This window comes from Pseudopipra pipra, chromosome 13 (genome assembly GCF_036250125.1).
Source record: "Pseudopipra pipra isolate bDixPip1 chromosome 13, bDixPip1.hap1, whole genome shotgun sequence".
Taxonomy (NCBI): domain Eukaryota; kingdom Metazoa; phylum Chordata; class Aves; order Passeriformes; family Pipridae; genus Pseudopipra; species Pseudopipra pipra.
Genome location: NC_087561.1, coordinates 12,752,334 through 12,772,620, shown reverse-complemented (window position 1 = coordinate 12,772,620; position 20,287 = coordinate 12,752,334). Strand labels below are relative to the sequence as shown.

General features: G+C 50.4%; 1 protein-coding gene across 2 annotated transcripts in view; it reads right to left on the bottom strand.

Annotated features, from left to right (window-relative positions):
* The window catches only part of PCDH19 (protocadherin 19), a 58,779-nt gene extending 39,141 nt beyond the window's left edge, over positions 1-19,638 (bottom strand). For both annotated transcript variants that reach the window (XM_064670103.1, XM_064670104.1), the window contains exons 1-2: positions 17,483-19,638; positions 14,145-14,472 (exon numbers count right to left, since the gene is read on the bottom strand). In XM_064670103.1, coding sequence (XP_064526173.1) covers positions 14,145-14,472; positions 17,483-19,623 — 2,469 coding nt within the window. In that variant the 5' untranslated portion in view covers positions 19,624-19,638. The remainder of the gene's footprint in view (positions 1-14,144; positions 14,473-17,482) is intronic.
* Positions 19,639-20,287: the final 649 nt, after the last annotated feature.

Genomic DNA, 20,287 nt, shown 5'->3' with positions numbered 1-20,287 from the left:
CAGCTTGCTGGCCCCCTGGGGCACAGCCTTCTGCACTGGGTTGCTGCCTCAATACGCCAAGGAAAATTCCCTGCAGGGATATAAAGCCAATAAACCTAATAAAAGGTTTTTTCCCATCACCTATGCTTGGGACTTTCAGATGTGTAATGGATCCATGCATGCAGCTCCCAGCACAGACTACACCCCTCCCTAAGTAGTGCAAGAAACAATCTGGATCTAATCAGCAGCCCCAGGGTAATGGGGCATGACTTACAGATTTGTTAAAAAACCTTTCAGAACTGTCCTTTCCCTGCCTCTTGCCATTAGGAATGAAAACAAATATAACAGATGAACCTTTTTTTAAACGTTCCCATCGCTAGGGCTAAATAAAACTCCTTGTCATTCACCTTCTGGAGAGGCAGGTCAGGCTGATGCGTTTTGTAGGGAACAGGAGAAATCACAGATTTGTCACTGCAAAAAAAGAAAAATATAAAAAAAGAAAACGAAAGAAGGAAAAAGAAAAACCAAAAATGATTGCAGCTCAGTTAAAAATAGAGAAGGTGTGAGATGCTGCTGCCAATTCTGCACATCAGAGTGATGGGATGCCAGGCTGGCCACCCCGCTGGATTCATCCCCGAATGTGCGCAAGTTCCAGGGCAGTCAGGGGGAACAGGGACCTTGGCCCTGTCCCATTTTTCAGTGCAAACCCCATTTCTTCTGATTTTTGGGCAAGCAGACAGTGTTTCACACGTCACCTACACACCCCACAGATGTCTTCATCCTGTGGCTTCACCAGAGGCTGGATCTGGTTCCACGCGTGCCCAGGGCACATAGTCATGCACATCCAGACCCAGCTCTGGAGTGGAATCTCCACACCAGCAGCTCCCACCTGGCTTCAGCTAAAATCCCCCAGCACTGGTGGATAATAAAACCAAGGCAAACACTGTCCTGCGTGCTTATGGTGTTATCATTTACACTGTTTATCTGGAATTGCTTGGGAAGGCTTGCAATCAGGACAGCCTCAGGCAGCTCCCACTCAAAGCCTCGAGGGAATTTCGCTCACAACAAAACTCTTTATCAAAACCAGTTTTCTCCTGTTTTAATTTTTTTTTCCCTACTTGGGGAGAAAAACACAGCTCTCCAGCCCACAAAATTACCCTACAGCCATGAGACTGGCTGTAAACCTGAGCAGGACCAGCCTTCCTCCTGCTGCCATCACTGTCCTCGGCACCACAGCACCATGAGCAGAGTCCAGCTCAGCTCAGCTCATCCCCCCTCAAAATCCACTGCCTCCCAAAGGTACCAGCACCCTTGGGGGCACACCAGCACCCTCCAAAGAGCCTTTCCTCCCCTCTGAGCCATGCTACCAGCTCAGAGGTGGTAGACAACTGAGGAATTCAGCCCAACAGGAACCTGTGTTCTTCCAGAATAAACTGTAGGGAAATAAATGATAATAAAGCACTTGCCAGGTTAGGGGATCAGACCTGGATGCCCCTCTCCATTCCCACACTGCCCTCTCCCCTGCACACAGCCACCCCACGTTATTAACAGCCTGGTAAACACAGCCCTTTGGTTATTACAAAGATGCCAAAACCTTACTACTTCTTGTTCCTTCCAGTTAATGTACCATAGCCAAGGATAAATTGCTATTACAAGGAACTAAAAATAAAAATGTTTCGGAGGCCGTAATTGGCTTGTCTTGTTGGGCTTTTTAAGGAGCCAAAGTACCAGTTCCAGGCTATTAGCCCTAAGGTTGTAGGAGAATGGTATAAAATATTTCTTCATTAAAACCCTACCTTCTTCATAGAGGTGTTTTTCTTTAGGTATTTTTTTTCCCACTTTCCTTCTTTCTTTTTTTATTCCTCCTTTTTCTTTTATTATTATTTTCTTTTTAAAAAACCATGCATTATCAAATAAGCTTTAGTTAAAAGAGGGCTTTGAAAGCCCAGAGGTGATATAAATAGACAGGGCTCGGTGCAGCTGGAGAACCAGCCAGAGCCTTCACTCATCTATTCAGGTCATTTTTCTACAAAACTTACATAACATTCCTCAGATGCATCCATAATCTTGGGCCATTTTCAACAATCAGCACCAAATCTTGCAGTCCTCAGGGAGATGGTGCTTCTGTGCTGATAAACACCCAGACCACTGGCATAGGCTACAACCCTCTATGAGGCAGACAGGTGTGCCCAGGGTACTCCCTGGGATGGGGACTATGTTTTTTTTTTCCTTTAGAGGCTTTTTGGTGCTATTTGGCTATTAAGAGCTTTAGTTACCACCATTGCTCAGTATCAGCAACAACCACAACAATCATGGTGTGATTTTTGGAGAGAGCCAGGAGTTGGACTCCATGATGCTCATGGGTCTCTTCCAACTCAGGATATTCTATGAAAACCAAACCATTTATTCAGCAAAACCCTCCTTTCAAAAGAAGCAGATGCTCCGCTGAGTGAGGACGCGGCAACTTGGCACCCGCTGTCCTGACGACGATGGTGACAATGCATCAGCAAAACAACAATAATTTATGGTCATGACTTTGAAATTGGCTTTAAGTCCTTGTGGGGCCTGCTCTGACCGACAGAAGCACCTTGGGACTGCCCTCACCACTCGCAAGGAGCCGGGCACAGCAGAGGCCTCTCTGCGACAACGGCTCAGTGCAGCCCAGCATTACAATAAATAATGATAATATCAATAATGAGGATGATCAATCTCCAGGTAATACTGCCCAGGACAGGAAGCACAGCAGAAAAATTACAACAGACCCTCTAACCTTCTGCGTTTTCTCAAGGAGAAGGATGCATGACACATTTCTTTGAGAAACAACAACCCAGCAGGTATTTACTACTTTTATTTTGTGATGTGAAGGATGCTGCTAGAAGAAGACTATTTCTGTTAGGTACAATTGCTATTTTTTGATAGCGTCTAAGTCATACCTTGTTAAAAAGGGCAAAACAACAGTTATTAATTACTCTAATTAACCCAATTCATAAGACACATTTGTGTGGCTGTCATGACAACTGCTTTGACTAACTTGCCAAGAATAGCTTAGCTGTCCATTCAAATAAATCCCTGATAATTACTAGTCTAGTTTACTGGGCTTCTGTGATAATAATAATTAGTGCTACTGTACAAAAGGTCGCACTAAACAGTTTATGAATGATGCATTTCGCATGGTGATTACATGAGTCATGCAGCATCCAGCAAACGGACACCGCCACATCTCCAACATGGAGAGATGTGATTAGGTGGGAGCCTGTGGCTGCTCTGCCTGCAGACAGCACAGCAGGCTGAGAGGGAGACATCATTAGGGTCAGAGGAGAAACAACCATGCAGAAGTTGGGTTGAGTCAGGACAGCCACCGACCTGCCTCCTCAACGGCTGGAGTGTCCGTCCGTCCGCCCTGCCAGCCACCAGGAGACAGTGCTGTACTTCTAATGATGGCACTGGTAGACACTGAAAACCTTCCACACGCTTGACCTGTTGCGTGTTGGTATCTCACCTCACCACCTCAGTCCCCTCCCTGTCAGGGACAGATGATCATGGGTCACCCCTCTGGTTTTGGCACACTTCCTTATTGTTAGGTTTCAGGATCAATGACAAAAGGGGGGCAGATCACCAAAGGCAACATGAGCTGGGGGTGGGCAGTTCTAGCCTTCTCTATCTTCATCTTTGAAGACAGAGAGACCCTCCAGCCTGCAGATTGAGTCTCCCCACAATTGGCTGGAGATCCTGCACACTGCTGTCCTGTGGGCAGCAGGCATCACTCAGCCCAGCATCATTGCTCCTGAGGCTGCTGTAGACAGAAGAAGGGGCTACCTCCTCCAGCACCTTCCTGAGCTCCTGACATGACTGTGCTCTCATCACATTCATGACAGGAAACCTAGGCCTGACAAATACCATTCTTCCTCTGCAAAGGGGAGTGGGACCAGACTGCACCCACACTAAAAAATCCTGCAAAACTCTGGTGCAGAGAGGGCAGTGGGGCAGAGATGGAGGCATGACATTCACTTTTAATATAGAGGACAGCTGCCAACTCTGGGGAAATCTATGAAATCACCCCATTTAGAATAAATTCTGATTAAATACCACATATGGTCCCTACTGTACGTCCCTTCTTACCTATCACAGAGGCATCTGCATGTAAACAGGGTCTTAATCGGCAAATATTTGTCTGCTGCAGCCCTTTCTTCTCTCCCCCCCACCTGAACTTGCAATTATTCTTATTGATTGACTTTAAGAGAGCACCATGCACATGCCTCGAGCTGCCACGCGCCGAGCAAACAAGGGAACAACGCCGGGCTCCGCTGTAATCATTACCGGGGCGAGCAATTGCCCTGTCACACATGGCAGGTTATGGCTTGAGACTGGAGGCAGCAAGGCCAGATGAACGCTTAAAATGTCGTTACAGTGTGAAAAGCGAGGATGTAGAAATGACACCTCCTTTCTCAACAAATCTGTTCCCAGAGCATCTCCCAGCTCTGCGAAGAATTCATCTCATTAAGCCCGAAGAGCCGACAGGGCCCTTGGAGGGGGTACATGCACTTGTGTCCTCACTGTGTGCCAATATAAGCTCTGATGAGGACATCTTAGATCTGAGGGAAGATGGATTTGAGGTCCTGAGAAGGATTTCAGTGCTGGAGCCTGAGCCCAGGTTGGGCCCAGGCTCTCCTGCACATCCCTCCCCCTAGTCCTGGCCAAATACACATGGTAGGAGATGAGGCACTTTTATCAGACCAACAAGTAGAAATTAGAGAAACTTGATGCTGAGCAGAATGTTCCCCAGTTTTCCCAAGTGAAGTTTGCAGCTCAGTTCAATATGTTAGTGCCTAATGAAGGTTTCCCCCATACTCTGCAGGGTACAATCATTCTCCTCCTAATGAGCATGTGTTAATGGCATATTAATGCTGACAACAACTAAGTGCAAAGAACAAGAGATGAACATATTCCAAAATTCATCTTTTTTTCTTCCAAACAAAAGAATCCATTGCATGGCTGAACAAGCCCCAGCCCGGCAGGAGCCTGCGGCTCCCACAGCGATGCTGCCAGCTCTGGTCCTTGGGCTCACCACGGGATGCAGAGCCCGTATGGGACACAGCTTTGGTCTCTCACTAACCCAACCCCTGCAATTAGTTGTTGTACAGGGAGGGATCTCAGTCCAAGCACAGTACTTCCCGCAGATTAGGAACACAGCCACACTGGGGGAGAACAAGAAAGCAGAGGAACCGCTTGCAAACGCCTGGAAAAGTGTTTCGCTGGGCAGATAGGTTTGGATACTGTTTCTAAGCCAACAGCCGTGCGGATTTGCTTACTGAATGTAGCTTAAGCTGGGTCCCTGCCAGAGCATCCAGATGTGAATCTGAATATGAAAAGTCCAGGAGGGAGCAGGTGATGGGAGGCGCAGGCGTGGGCTCCGAGCCCCGTCCTGGTGCCGGCATCCCAGCCCATCTGGGTTTGTCTCACCAAGTTTACATAAGCTCTCAGGCATGGAAAAGAACACGCATAATGGGTATTTTCCTGTTTTTTCTCCTTTGCTTGAGAAAACAGCTCCCAAAACCCTGACAGCTCCCCAAAAGCAGCAATAATCTCCCCCCGGGTTTGCTGCCCAGCACTAGGCACTGCAGGGAGGTGTGGAAGCCTAATTCCCTACTTGTCTGACTCCCGTGCACTCCCACCATCACATACATTTAGATTTTCAGATCGATAATCGATGCTAGAATCAATAACAGGGAATTTAGCTACATTATAAAAACAGTAAAATCAGCCAATACTGAGAAATGACTATTGAGTCTTGTGTTTTCTGTACTCACTTAGTCTAATAACGGTGAATGGTATTTTCCAAGTACATTATTCAGCAATAAAACCACCGAATTATTTGATCTCTTTCTAACCTTTATGATTCTAAGCACTCTTTTTGACCCAGATTGAATGAGGCAACATCTGCAGAGCCTTTCACAAAATTGTACTCGGAGTGCACTATTGTAGGTCTGCTGCCAAAGATAAATGTTATTATTTTAAAGCCATCATCCTTCTAATAGATGAGCAAACACACTGCATTAGCATAGCCTGCAGAGCTTGAGCACGGGTGAGAAAATGCCAGAGGGGTTTCGCTTAATGGAATTTTACATACCTGACTTAGGATGGGTTAATGCAATCCTCCAACACGGGAATTTTAAAACCTGCCCTGTGGCATACACCTGCCATTACAAAAGATGGTATAATCCAACAAGCTCCAGATCCCCGTGAGAAACACGAAGGATTCACATCCAGGTCTCTGGTGACCAACAGGGTGTTGAGACAAGGACCTCATCTAGAGGGCTCCAGCACACACTGACCTCTGCCATTTATCACTGACCTGCCCCATGTATGAGGTGTCAGGTGGAGCGCTGGGATTACCTGTGGGATGCTCCAGGTTTCCATCAGAGGGTGTATGAAGTGCAATACCTGCCATGCACATCTGCCAGCATCAGCAGTCACTGCACTCCAGCCTTCAACAGCCTAAGGAGAACTCACCATAATTCCATGTTAAACAGGGAGTCACTTCACAGCTCAGCACTAATCACTTGTCTGGCTGACATAAGCCACTATCTTACTCCAAACCTAGACAAGAAACTAGAGGGAGACACTGAAGCAATGATGCTGTGCTCTCTTCTCTATCAGACCCTCCAACAGGTGCCATTGGCAAGCTCTGCCCCAGCAGGAGCAGCAAAATTGGGAGCCATCAACAGCCTCAGTGTCCCTTTCTGGAGTGATGTTCTCCTAGGGACAGCCAGGGCAGCGCTGCCTGCAGAGCACCCCATCTATCATCAATTCAGAGCACGCTCTAATTTAAATTATAATTACACTTATAAGTACACAGATTACAACTGTTTATGCTACAAATAAGACCATCCTGTATTTTAATTAACAGAAAATGACTGGAACTCAACTATAGCCACTACTGGGAACAATATCTAATAATTTATTGAAGCACAGCCGTGCCCAGCCCCCTAGGCAGCCTGGCAGGAAAGAGGAAGCAGGCAGGGATGGGGGTCCTGCCCATCTGAGCCCTCACATGAGAGCAGGAGCTGCTGTCAGAGCAGACAAGGGGGTCAGGAGAGAGGGCTCCCAGGAGCAAGAGAGATGGAGGGGTCATCCCTGGAGACCCTGCAGGCAGAGCCTGTGGATAGAAGCAGGCAGGGGATGATAGGTGGGCCGGGCTCTGCCCTTGCTGGCTGATGGGAATTTAGAAAAAACCTGAGCAGGGCACAGTGAAGGAGGGCAGGAGCCCAAGGACCTGGGAGGGCACCTGGCTGAGGAGCTTCTCTGGCTCAAAGCCCTCAGGAGGGACTTCAGGAGATGGCAGCTGGAAAATACAGCTCTTCCACCCAGCCAAGCAGATGCATATAAGGTTATTCAAAGGCTACTGCACTTGGCCTTAACAATTCCTCTGCATGAGCGTGTGCTATATGTAAAGGAAACGAGATGGAGAAACCACAAAGTTCAACTTTCTCAATACAACACAAGTTCACTTGGAAACTGCTATTAGAAAGCCCACAAGTAGCATACAATATCACCCTTTTGATGTAATTTTACAAAAAGCTTAGTAGAAACCTTTCCCAATTTAAGGGAAAATTCTTATCTGCCATGCAAAATCTTTTTTTATAGACTTCACAAGTTATGCATCAGAAATATGAATCAGAAATTCAAATTTACTAAGAGGAAATATTTAAGGAACCTTCCAACCCAAATCATTCTAGGATTATATGAAAACAAGAGGAGCCTCTCTACATTCAGTAAAAATGGACCATAAAACCCAAACCAGAAGCATAAAAACGAACGAGATGTATATGATTATATGACACTCCACACTCATTGCAATATGTAAAACTTCTATACACACTTTTTACCTGAATATGGATACAAGGGGTGGACCTGGCAGTGTTAGGTCAATGTTTGGACTTGATCTTGGAGGTCTTTTCCAACCTAAATGATTCTGTGATCCTATGTACCATATGACCTATTATATATAAGATATAATACACAGTATTTAATACATAACAATATAATCATATCCATGGGAGCACTCAGGTCTTGCTGCCAGAGGAGAGGGGTTTTACTGTTAAATACAGCATGGCTACTGCCACCACACCACACACCAGCTCTAATCCTCCACGGACCCTTGGAGCAAACCCCCTTGATCCAACCCAACCAGGACGCTACTGCAGGCTGGAAAACCCTTGGAAAACCCGAAGAGTTGTCAGGATGGGGTCACAGCCCCATATCATCAATACAAAAAAATACATGGTTAATTGGTGAACTTGGCAGTGTTCAGCTGTCAATTGGACTCGATGATCTTGGATGTCTTTTCCAACTTAAATGATTCTGTGACCTTAGGAAAAGCCAGAGCGTGCTGAACTAAAGGCTTCCCTAAGACCCAGCACAGCAAGGGTGTCGTGGTTAAACATGAATGGGAGCTGGCGTATTTATCTCTGTTGCAAGGTATTCAAATGAATTTCTCCATACAACAGCTTGGAGCGATTACATTAGGAGATGTATAATTTGGTTAGGCTGACCTCGGAATGGAATAAAAAGCGGCTGATTTCCATAATGTCAGCCTCCAACGCTCAGAGAGGTCAGGGAACCTACAGCGATACACAAAACACTTTGGGAGTAGTTAAGCTGAGAGATCTGCTGGGATTTGGAGTGAGGAGGGAGAGCAGACGGGGAGGCTTGGGGTTCCCACCCCAGAGGCTCTGGTCCTCGGCGATGCAGCGTGACGCTGGCTGCCCAGACAAGGACTGGGAGCTGTCCCCAGGGCGGAGATAACCTGTGGCTGTCTAAAGCTGAAAGCATTGCTCCTCTCCGATGGGTTCTTGGAGGATAAAGGCTGGGGCTGGCCCCCAGAGAGGGATGCACCGAAACACCAAGGCAGGAGGAGAGCTGTGACCTGTGCTTACACGTCGCGGTGCACATCACGTCGCAGGCACAAAAAAGTGCTGAGTTACAGTGACCTCCCAAGGAGAAAACAAGACTGGCAACGCTGGCTGCGAAGTCAGCCTTCCCGCTAGTGGAACATCATCACTGATAATGCTTTAATTATTATCCCTGCTGAAAATAAGCCTTATTTCATCTGCCTGGCATGTCTCAACACCGCAAACTTTCTCCGTGTTGGAAATCATCTCCTTTTTTTCTTTTCCCCCTGCTCTATACGCAGCATTACTCAGAAACAAGCCAAATCCCTTCCAATTATGTATCATGACGTTTCCCCAGCGCTGCACTAAAGCAAGGCCCTTCACTTCTAAATGGCATGGTTTATAACAAATTGTCTGTTATACCAGACAGAAACTGATTTCCTCAAACCCAGCATATTAAAGTGAGTACATTCATTCTGGTTGTAACACACAAAATGTGATTATAACAGACACTTTGGGGGCTTTTTAAGGCTAGCGGAGAAGAGGAGGATAAGCTGGAGGGGAAGAAAGAATTGACAAGTAGAGAAATGACAGAGAAAGAGAAACAGCCACGCTGATTTCATTTCTGACAAAACAAAAATCTTTGTGTGTTGTAGAAATGTGCTTTAGTTAACACCATCAGATAGCCAGAGCAAAAGCTGCCGGTGCTGCCTGAAACGAAAATTGCTCTATTGTGCTTAGAAAACCATTTCCCACAGTGAGGAGAACACTTTCCAGGTAGTACAAAGCAGATCTGAAACCAACAGGGCCTTATCCTGCAACTCTTGCTCCCTCAAATAATCCCTGCAGCCACGAGGAGCCCAAACTAAATCAGTGTGAGTGAGGATTACACAGGAGTGTATCAAGGTTGGGGGATTAGACTGGGATTATCACTAAAACCAGTAATTCCCCATCTTACTGATGGTGGCCATCAGCTCAGGAGGCAGCAGATCACCGTGACCCCCCCCAGCTCCAGATCCAGGTCTGGGAGCCACCGGGTGTGTGAGTGCCTGGAGGACTCGGGTCCTGTCGGGTCAGGGGCTGCTCCATCTTGACCCACTTCTCCAGTGGGACCTACCAAAGCAGCACCAGAGCAAGACCATGACTGATCCACACACTGCTTACAATGTAATGTCAGCACTGCTGCTTCCCTTCCCCAGTGCTGCCATGATGGAGCCATCCCAGACCCCCAGTGAAGAACCTCCTTGCTAATTCCACCTTTGCACATCCAGTCTGGCAAAGAAGGCTCGCCCACTCCCATTCCACACCTCCTCGCCTCTCCCATGCCAGGTCCTGTCTGGGACTGGCCACCATGGTGGCCCCAGGGGAGACCAAGGGGCAGAGTAAGCTGCCATGCCCCAGGGTATATTCCCCAACCCGGGACAGCAAACAGTGCTTTGGCACCGTTTCCCACAGTGGTGCAGATTTGGGATGTAAAACTGTCTCTGAAACACAGATGCAGCCATTACACATACACTGTTTACTTTTTAAACCCTGGAGTCAAAATCCAGGCATGTAAGTGTTACCCAAGGGTGGCTGCTCTACATGCAAGTCGCGTTCCCGGGATCCTAAAAGGCTCGGCATTCAGACCGGTTCCCACACCATCCCAATGCAACATGCATTTTTATCAAGGAAGCTGCCTAATGGCTCCTATTAATTTTGATTTTTAATCTCCTGGTAGAAGTCCCAGCAATATACATGCAAAACCTGACAACAAGCCCTTTTGGTTTCAAAACTGACTTGTCCTCCAGCTCAGAAGGAAGATAAAAAAGAGCCCTTGGCAGCAGCAAAGCCTCTGACCGGCAATGCCCTTGCAGCTCCAACATGTCCCACTCCCCCTCCTGTAAAACAACTCAAAACACTAACGGGGGCCAAGCCTCCCGCTGTCAGTCATGATCACCAGAGCTACTCACAAATGCTTTTTGCCATCACTGCCTACAGCCACAAGGATGCTCAAAGGCTGCAGGCAGGCATTCCCAAGCAGTACCCCAGCACCCAAGGGACCACTGAACCCCAGCAGGGCCAGAACACCCCAGGATAACCCCCACTGCCTCCCAATGCTCTCTTGGAAGCCGTGCCCTGGCACAAGCAGAGCCAGCAGCCGAGCCTGACCCCACCCAAAGGGAAAAGCTTATTAAGGGTGGTTTCAAACTTCTTTTGCATTCTCAGAGTGGGATTGCAGCCCCACAAGACACTAGTGTTAATCCTTTCTGGATCAGCAGGGAAAAGGTGGGGAGCACCAACAAACCCAATTACTGCCAGCACGAGCACAGCACCACCAGTCCCAGAGAACTGCCACCGCACGGGAAGAAACATTTCCTGAGGCTCCACAAACAAGCCATCCTTGGGGACTTTTATTTCAAGGTGCCTGACTGTTAAACTAAATGAGCCTCACATTAAAGACCAGCTACATCACAAATCCACCGCTGCTGGGGCAGTGCATGTCTGCAGAGGCAATCACTTACCCCCAGCCACAACCATCATATGCTAAGTGACACGGCCAGCAACACATTTACCTCCGTATTTTATCTGTTATCAACTGATGCTTTGCCTTCCCATCAGGAAAAGTCACTCCTAGGTGGAGCAGCAGTGATATCTTCCCGATGCTGACACCTCATAAAGGCTCCCAGGGGAAATGCCAGCGGCTTCATCACTGGAGGCGATTCAAACCAGCCCAGACAAAGTACCACTGGATGATGTGCAGAGAATGGTTTGGCTCTGGAAGCTCTGGGCAGGAGCTGTGTTTATTAAATCCTCATCACCCAGAGGTGTACCAATAGCACACTGCACAGCCACAGCATCACACCGCAGCGCCTGCTACGGCAGCGATGGGCTACGGGGGGTGAAAGGCTGTGATGGTCTTCCATGGAAGCATCTTTTATGGAGTTTCCATGTCACCCTGTGTGCTAGGACAGGGCTCTCACTCTAGTCACTACTGAACCTCCTCATCCTCAGTGGGTCACTGGGATTTTTAGAAGCCAGTAGAACCCACACCTCCAGCGCAATAACTTCCCCAGCAACAGCTGGAAGCATAACACTGGGACTCTGCCAAAAAAATAAACATTCCCACCCTAAACCAAACTTCCAAACAGCTTCCAGCTGGGATTTCTCCTCCCCTTGCCCTGGCCCTGCCCTTTTGTCCAAAAGCATCCCCAGGGAGCGAGCAGACCCCCACCAGGACATGCTTCTCTCACCCAAGAGCTGCTGGTCCCTTTGCAGGACTGGTGAGCCACCCTCTACCCTCCTGCTGTTTCGCTGACACTCCAGGGCACTTATTACAATAGACAAACTTCTTTCTCCACATGAGGTACCAGTGTTTGCAGCCATCCCACCTGCCTGAGGGAAATGGGGTGAGCTGGAGCTACAGGGAGAGACAACAACCGTCCCAGATCCCTCACATGAGGCTGGACAAAGCAGGGGAGTCTCTGGAGGGCACATTCCATGCGACCTCAGGCTATCTGCTGTGTGGAGGAAAAGCATGGGCAGCACTGCCTTCTGCCTGCAGCTGCCTGTTAACTTTATCAGCTGAGCTATGATGTTCCTGATGGTCCTTCCCTCCTCCCTGCCACCACAGACCTCCCACTGCTGGCATGCACTTCTGGATAGTGCCAACATGTGATGGATTTTATGACTGGTGGCAGTGAATCAGAGGCTGACAAGATGTTCCAGTGCTCAGTGCCCATAGCAAGGCACCAGCCAGAGATGCACACCAGAACCCTCTCCAAAGGACACTGCTCCAGGAAGGCAGGAATTCCTCAGGGACTGCTGCCCCCAGCATCCCAACAGCGGTGCTCACCCACAACCTTGGGATGCAAACCCAGGCAGCTGGGCATCCTGAGCCCCAGCTGGTATTCAGCGAAGAGCACAGGCAAATCTGAGCATCAGTGGAGACCCCCTAATACATGAAGGGTGGTATTTCCCACCTCTAGCCTGCCCAGGCACAGCACAAGGAGCTGGTGGATTCATTAGCAGCTCTTCTGCCTTATTTTACCAGAGACTGGTTTATCCCAAACTGCTCCCATCCAGACTCAGATGCAAAGTCCCTGCCTCTACCCATAAGAGCATTTGGGAGCAGAAATGCCTACGCAGCTCTGTGGCTGAAAACACGCAAGAAGAATATACAATATATATCCAGGTCATTCCCATAGAGCAAGTGCCCAAAACTGGGCCAACACTGGACCACAGCCTCTCAAGAGCTGGTTCTGTATGGCCTCAGCAGAGGTTAAACACCAGGGTTCAATGAGCATTTTGCCAATACAGCCACACAGGACCAGGCCAGCGGCACCAGCCCTCTCCAGCAGCCCTGCAAACTCTTACAGAGGGCCAGGCTCTGCTCCCCATAGCACCAAGATGAATCTGAAGCAGCTCCACCGACTTCAGCAACATCGTTTTGCATTTACACCAGCACACTCAACACAAAACAGAGCAAGCCATAAATATTTCAACTGCTTTTTCAGCTTTGTTATCCTGTTCAAAGCAGGAAACATGACAAACCTTTGATTGTTTTGCTTAATACGAAACAATAACTCAAAGAGAGACAAACAAGCAACATTAAATGATGCCTGTGATGTACAGGAAAGCCGAAGAATTAGAAGAAACTGATGAGGATGGAGTGGATCAGAGTGGCCCCTTTCCCTGCCTTCAGCAGGTATCACACATCCCTCTCATGCCAGCAAGGGTCCTGCATGGTGAGGGAACAGCACTGGGCCAGGTGTACAGGTGATCCCACTGGGGCATCCTGTGCTGTCAGCGTCTCCAATACAACCAGCTGCCTCCAGAGCAACAGCCACCAACACCACTTTCAACAACTGTTGTTGTTGAAAACTTCAGAACACAGAAAACTGCTGTGAAGGCAACGAGTGTCTCCTGCCTTGAGCATTGCCACACTCAAAATCCACCTGCAAAGCAGCCACCTCCAGCCTTGAGGCAGCCTGGCCTGGCCCATCCCCACTTGGGCCCTTCTCTGCAGTGTCTGGGGGTGAAACATCCACCCATAGCCACACATTGGGGCTGCCCCAGAACCTACAAGGCGGGTACCTGCTGCTCCCCCCTGTCCACCCTCCATCACTCCCATGCCCTGGGGTGTCCAGCACACAGAAACCACCACTGCCTGTTTGCTCCACACCTCGTTTTGGCAGTGCTTACACAAACAGACCCACACTCCGCAGTCCGCACAGTCCAGGCACAGACGCACTCCCGATGCTCCCAGGGCTCGGGCTGCCCACCTGCACTCACCTCTGGCAGCGGCATCCCGTTGATGATGAGGTCGGGCTGCTGGGGGCTCTGCCCCGTGAAGGTGTGATGGTAAATGTGGTTGGAGCCGGCGTTCCTGTTGTTCTGGCTCTCCACGTTGAGGAAGGTGCTTTCGGAGCGGCGGCAGCCCAGAGGCAGGGTCTGCTGGTGGTAGTCGAAGTAGTTGAGGGATGAAGTGAGAGAGGAGCAGCTCACAACGTTCATTTTATCTGTCTCCTCCACATCCCGCGGTACCAGGCGGATATCATTCTTGCTGATCTTCTTCTTCTTGCTTGATTTCTTTTGATGCCCATAGGAGTACTCTGCAATTCTGGGGGACAGAAAGAAAATGAGAAGCTGAGAGCATCCCAGATCCTGTCTCGCTAAATACACATGCAGAAACCCAGAGGGCTTGGCCCCCTTCTCCATGTAGGTTTCTTAGTCATGCACATTACGTCATGTTTTGGGTTTGGTGGCACGACACCGTCTTCAGCTTATTTTTGTATGTGTAACGTTTTCGGGTCAAATATGAAAAATAATGGGAAGGAAAAATGCCCCTGTTTTATTCTAGTGTTTGTAATTGCTGATATTTAGTTACTAGGAGTAAAGTCCAGCCTACAGAAGAGAAAAATGGAGATGTTAAAAATCCATGAACTGAAAAGGGTACCTGCATTCATTTCCATGCGTAATAAGGATTTTAAAAGTGATTTAATTTGCTCCTTGTAATGAAAATTCAAAATGAATAGCGGATTTCTTTCCCAGTTCATCTTCCATAGCAGTAAATAAAGCAGATCCAGAAGCAGTCCTAGCTGGCAAACTCTATTCTCTCACACTCCAAAGGCTGTTTGTTTATTAATGCTTTATATAAATTGCTGGTGTTTTGACTATCTCCTGATTATACCTGATAACTCGAAATCTTTTCTCCAATTGAATCCCATTCTTCTCTCACCCCCTGACACACACATCCCCTTCTGCTGGGAAATGCTTTTACCTTCTGGAAATCAGATAACAACAATCGTGTTTTGCAAAGAGAAATTTTGCTTTTTGACCTTTTTTTTTTTACTGCACGCTTGTTTTCCTCTGCCTTGCTTTCCCTCTTTGCTTCCCACCTGCCAAAAGAATCAACTGATGAAGTGCCTTGTTTGTGTTCTGCAAAACATCGGAGGAAAAAAGTTACTGCAAAACACCACCCAAGCAAATAATGACAAATTATTTGCACCTTGCATTAGCTGGGTATGCTGAGCTCAGACTGTCTGTGGCTCCTCTTTCTGTAGTGAGCAACAAAACAGTCCCTGCCATGAATTTGTACATGCACGGCATTGGGCAGCTCAGTATTTCCCAGGGAAGCACACAAATGCTAACCACAGTGAGAATACACATTTGAAAGTCAGGATTTTGCTCCTCTTCTTCTTATGATAACAGCATTAAAAAGAAAGAAAGAAAGAAAAAAAACCCAATAGCTGCAACAGAAATAATGGGATGAATAAACAATATAGTTTATCTGGAAAGGCAAATATTGAGTAAATATTCTTGTTCCAGAAAGCTAATTGCCTGAGCATGAAAATGCCACCAAGTCAAAGAGCCCTCATATATGCCTCATAAATTAATGCATTTTTGAAGACTCTCCAGCAGCTCTTGTGAAGAATCTCTAAATCAAGGCACTGCAAAGCCTAAAGGCACGGGGAGAGGGTGCCCCATGGTCACAAGCCGCTGCTGAGCCTGCCTGGTGCTCCCCCACCTCTGCAGCTGACTTCTGCTCAGACACACTGATAACAGCCCAAGCATCCCCCTGAGTGTGCAAATAAATCAGGGGAAGGCAGGGATTTCTGTCGTGCCAACAATCTATATGCTGCTGACTCGTCTAACAATGCTTGATGAAGCTTTAATTGTTTTGTTTACCTAAATGTTTAAGTTTGGCAATGCGAGAGCCCAATTATTTCCTGCAGGCATTCATTTTGCTGTCCTTTCTCTATTGACCAATTATTTAATTAAACCGCACTTCATTAATCCCTAAGCCGTCACAGTAAACCCAGCGCTTATACATATGTGGGAAGCTGTTAGGGGCACCACCACAACATGATTTTTATCCATTCAGGTCCTATCCTCATTTAATGGGCCGAGCTGGCAAGAAATCTGGTCTGTGAGCTTTCACTTGAAGCTAGACATCCCATAATACAGCACAGACCGACCTTTATTTCCAGATGATTTTTCCCCCATCGAGCAAAAAGGCTTATATACGCACTTTACACTGTGAAAACGGGGTACAATACCCGAACTCTCCGGCATTATTTCTGCGTAAATAAAACTTTAAAGACCGCACATCCCCCCGCGCCGCTGAATTGCCAGGGCCGAGCGTGCGTTTCCAAGGTAGAGCAAAATTAATTTCCATCCCTCCCTTCTGAAACGACTCAGTGCCAAAGGAATGGAGAAGTCATGGCTATTTCACTAGTAACAGGATTAAACCATTTATGAGGCATTGCAGCTGCTCTTTTATGGCATCTGATTGATATTCATGTGTGGTTAGCATTTGTCTCCTAACTTGTGTAACACAGAGAATAGTAAAAGAGAGACAATAATCGCCAGGCTGTTACATATTCAGGGGGACTGGATTTCCCCTATCAGCCTTTCAGTGGCTCCGGGCACGGGGCTGACCTCCCCGCCGGCATTTCGGACCCCGGAGCACGCATCCAGCCAGGGCAAAATGACACAGCACTGCAAAAATCCTCCCTCGCCCCATCGCTCCCAGCCCAGCCAGCCATGCCGGGTGCTGGAGCTGCGCATCGGGGACAACCGGCGAGGGGGGGTGGCCACTATTTTATGCAGTTGGCCCCATCGCTGGCCGTGGCGTGGAGCCGCAGCGGGCGCACAATAGCTCTTTTGAGCGGCGAGCGAGGGCTCAGGGATGCCACCGCGCCGCTCGCACCGTCGGCTGCGGAGATGCTGCGGTGGCTGGGGGGATTCCCCCCATCACCAGCCCTTGGGAGCTGTGCTGGGGGTAGGGGGCTGCTCAGGGGAAGCAGTCATGCCCCCAGTAAAACCGTTCTCCCCGCTCCCTGCGACGGAGCGCGGAAAATCAGGGATGCTGCAACAGATTGTCAAGCCGCACAATTAAGTCGATTCGTTACTCGGCAGGGATTTCTCCTGCCCTCCTCCCAGGGAACATTTTTTTAAAGCTTCGCAGGAAATTCTCTTAGAGGGACGGAAACCTCACTTTTGTTCCTAAAGCAAATCTACCTCCCTCCCTCAACCCCCACCAGATATGCAGCAGCAAATGCAAAAGTAACTGCGATGGCAAAAATCAAAGCAGACCCACAGGTGCACAGAAACAAATATGTCTTTACCTGCAATTGTAGGTCCTGATTTCCTTGTTATCCCTTTTGCACTTAACTGCCACGAAGATCATGGTGACAAAAAGAATAGCTGCGATAGACCCCAGGGCAATAATGAAAATCAGGGAGAGGTTAACAGATCCTATGGACTCCTGGGCATCCAGGGCTGGAGACAGGTATATCAAAATCAAGGCAGAAGCCGAGAGAGATGTTTTCCCATGGTCATGAGCCACCACAATCAACTCGTAGGCTGTCTTGGCATTCTCCCCAAAGGCTCTGGTGGTCCTTATCTCTCCATTGACCTGGTCTATCTCAAAAAATCCTCTGTCTCCTTCCACCATTTCATAGGAAAGTCTGCCATTTTCACCCTCATCATAGTCATCTGCCTTGACCACTGTCACCAGGTAGCCGACCCCTGCATTCCTGGGGATGTACACCTCTGCCGTCCCGTTGACCAGCGGCGGGGCTGTGATCACAGGGGTGTTGTCATTGACATCCAGGACGATCACCCTGACAGTGGCATTGCTCTGCAGAGAGGGATTACCCCCATCTTTCGCCAAGACCTTGAACTCAAAAGCCTTTGTCTGTTCATGATTGAAGGACCTCAAAGCATAGATATCTCCAGAGTTGGGGTTGATGGAGACATAGGTGAAGACAGGCATGTCCCTGACTTGGGAGGGCACGATCTGGTAGGAGACACTGCCATTGAGGCCCAGGTCAGGGTCTCTGGCAGAGACTGAGAGGAGGTAGGCCCCTGGGGTATTGTTCTCCTGCACGATAACCTGGTAATAGGGCTTGGAAAAGTGGGGATGGTTGTCATTCTCATCGGTGATCTTGACTGTGAAGGACTTGGTGGCCTGCAGGGAGGGGATGCCATTGTCCCTGGCCTGGATGGTGAGGTTGTACTGGTCCCTCTGCTCCCGGTCCAGCCGCCCGTCAACCAGGATGGTGGAGAAGCTCTCGTACTCCTGGAGTCGAAAAGGCACATTGCCCAGGAGCTTGCACTGCACCCGCCCATTGGCCCCAGAGTCACGATCCGAGACCCGCACCAGGGCGATGACGTACCCCGGCGGGGCGTTCTCGCTCACCTCCACCAGCTCGCTGTTCACAGAGAGCAGGTTGATGAGGGGCGGGTTGTCGTTGGCATCCTGGACACTGATAGTCACTTTGCAGTGGGCAGGGATGGAGTTAGGCCCTAAGTCCTTGGCCTGTACATCCAGCTCATACACATGACCCTCCTCGTAGTCGATGGCACCGCTCACCGTGATGAGGCCACTCTGGGGGTCAATTTGGAAGAGCTCCCGGGCCCGCTCTGAGACATAGCTGTGGAAAGAGTAGAGAACCTGGCCATTGGTACCCTCATCCGGGTCAGAGGCGTTGAGGCGGATGACTGGGGTACCTGGTGGGGCATTTTCAGGCACACTGACGGTGTAGGCCGGCTCCTCAAAGAGCGGGTTGTTGTCATTGGAGTCGATGACACGGATGCTGAGCTCCACAGTGCCAAAGTTGGGCGGGTCACCACCGTCCAGCGCTGTGATCACGTAGCTGTAGTGGGACTGAGTCTCACGGTCCAGGCTCTTCTCCACCACCAGCTCAGCAAAACGGGACCCATCACCCCGTGTCTTGGTCTCCAGCCCAAAAAGGTCATTGGGGGTGATCTCATAGCTCTGCACACCAAAGCTGCCCGAGTCCGGGTCATAGGCACTCTCCAGTGGCACCCGAGTACCAGGGCTGGCTGTCTCTGAGATCTCCAGCTCGATCTGGTCAGTGGGGAAGCTGGGCGCGTTGTCGTTGAGGTCCTTGATCTCCAGCTTGATCACGCAGATCTCCATGGAGCTGGACATCACCTCCAGTGAGATGACGCACTTGGGACTCTGTCGGCACAGCAGGTCCCGGTCAATCTTCTGCTTAGTTACCAGCAGCCCCGACCCGGGGCTGATGTCCACCAGGTGGGGGGCCGAGTTGGACACCACCCTGAAAGCAGTGGGTTGCCGGGGGTCCAGCACGAACCCGGCGTCCCGGGCGTCCTTGGCGACGTTGGCGATCACCGTGCCGGCCCGCTGCTCCTCCTCCACCGAGTACTTGAGGTTGACGAGGGCCCCGGCGCCGGCCCACAGCAAGGCGGCCCCCAGCAGTGCCGGGAGACCCCCCATCGCCGCGCCGCCCCTCCGCCCGCCGCGCCGCGCCTCGACGGCCGCCGGCCGCCCGCCTCAGGCGTCCGCCGCGCTCATGCGGGCAGCGCCCGCCGGGCTGCCCCGGCGGCGGGCGGGCGGGCGGGTGCGGGCACCGGGAGCCGCGGTCCCGCCGCGCACACGCCAACGCCGCCCGCTCAGGCGCTCCGCGCCGGCGGCGCCCCGGAAGGGCCGGGCATGGCGAGCGGGTGCGGGGTTGCCAAGCCGAGCGGTACCGAGCCGAGCCGAGCCGTGCAGAGCCGAGCGGAGCCGCGCCGAGCCGAGCCCGCTCCCGCCGGCGCTCGCTGCGGCGGCCGCGCGCCACTGCCCGCAGTCCGGAGCGCCGGCGGGCGGCGCGGGGGCGGGCGGCGCGGGGGCGGGCGGTGCCGAGCCGCGGCCAATGGGCGCGCGGGGGCGTGGCCGGCCCGCCGCTCCGCCGCCAATGGGAAGGCGCCGCCGGGTGGGAGGCGGGGCCGGCGCGGCCCGGGAGCCGAGCGGAGCGGGACGGGACGGGATGGGATGAGATGGGGACGGACCTGCCGCCCAGCCGGGAGCGTGGGTGCCTCTGCTGCCCCTGCTGTCTCTGCTGCCCTGCGCCGCTGAGCTCGCCCCGCTGCCCGCGAGCTGCCGGCACGCCGGCGCTTTG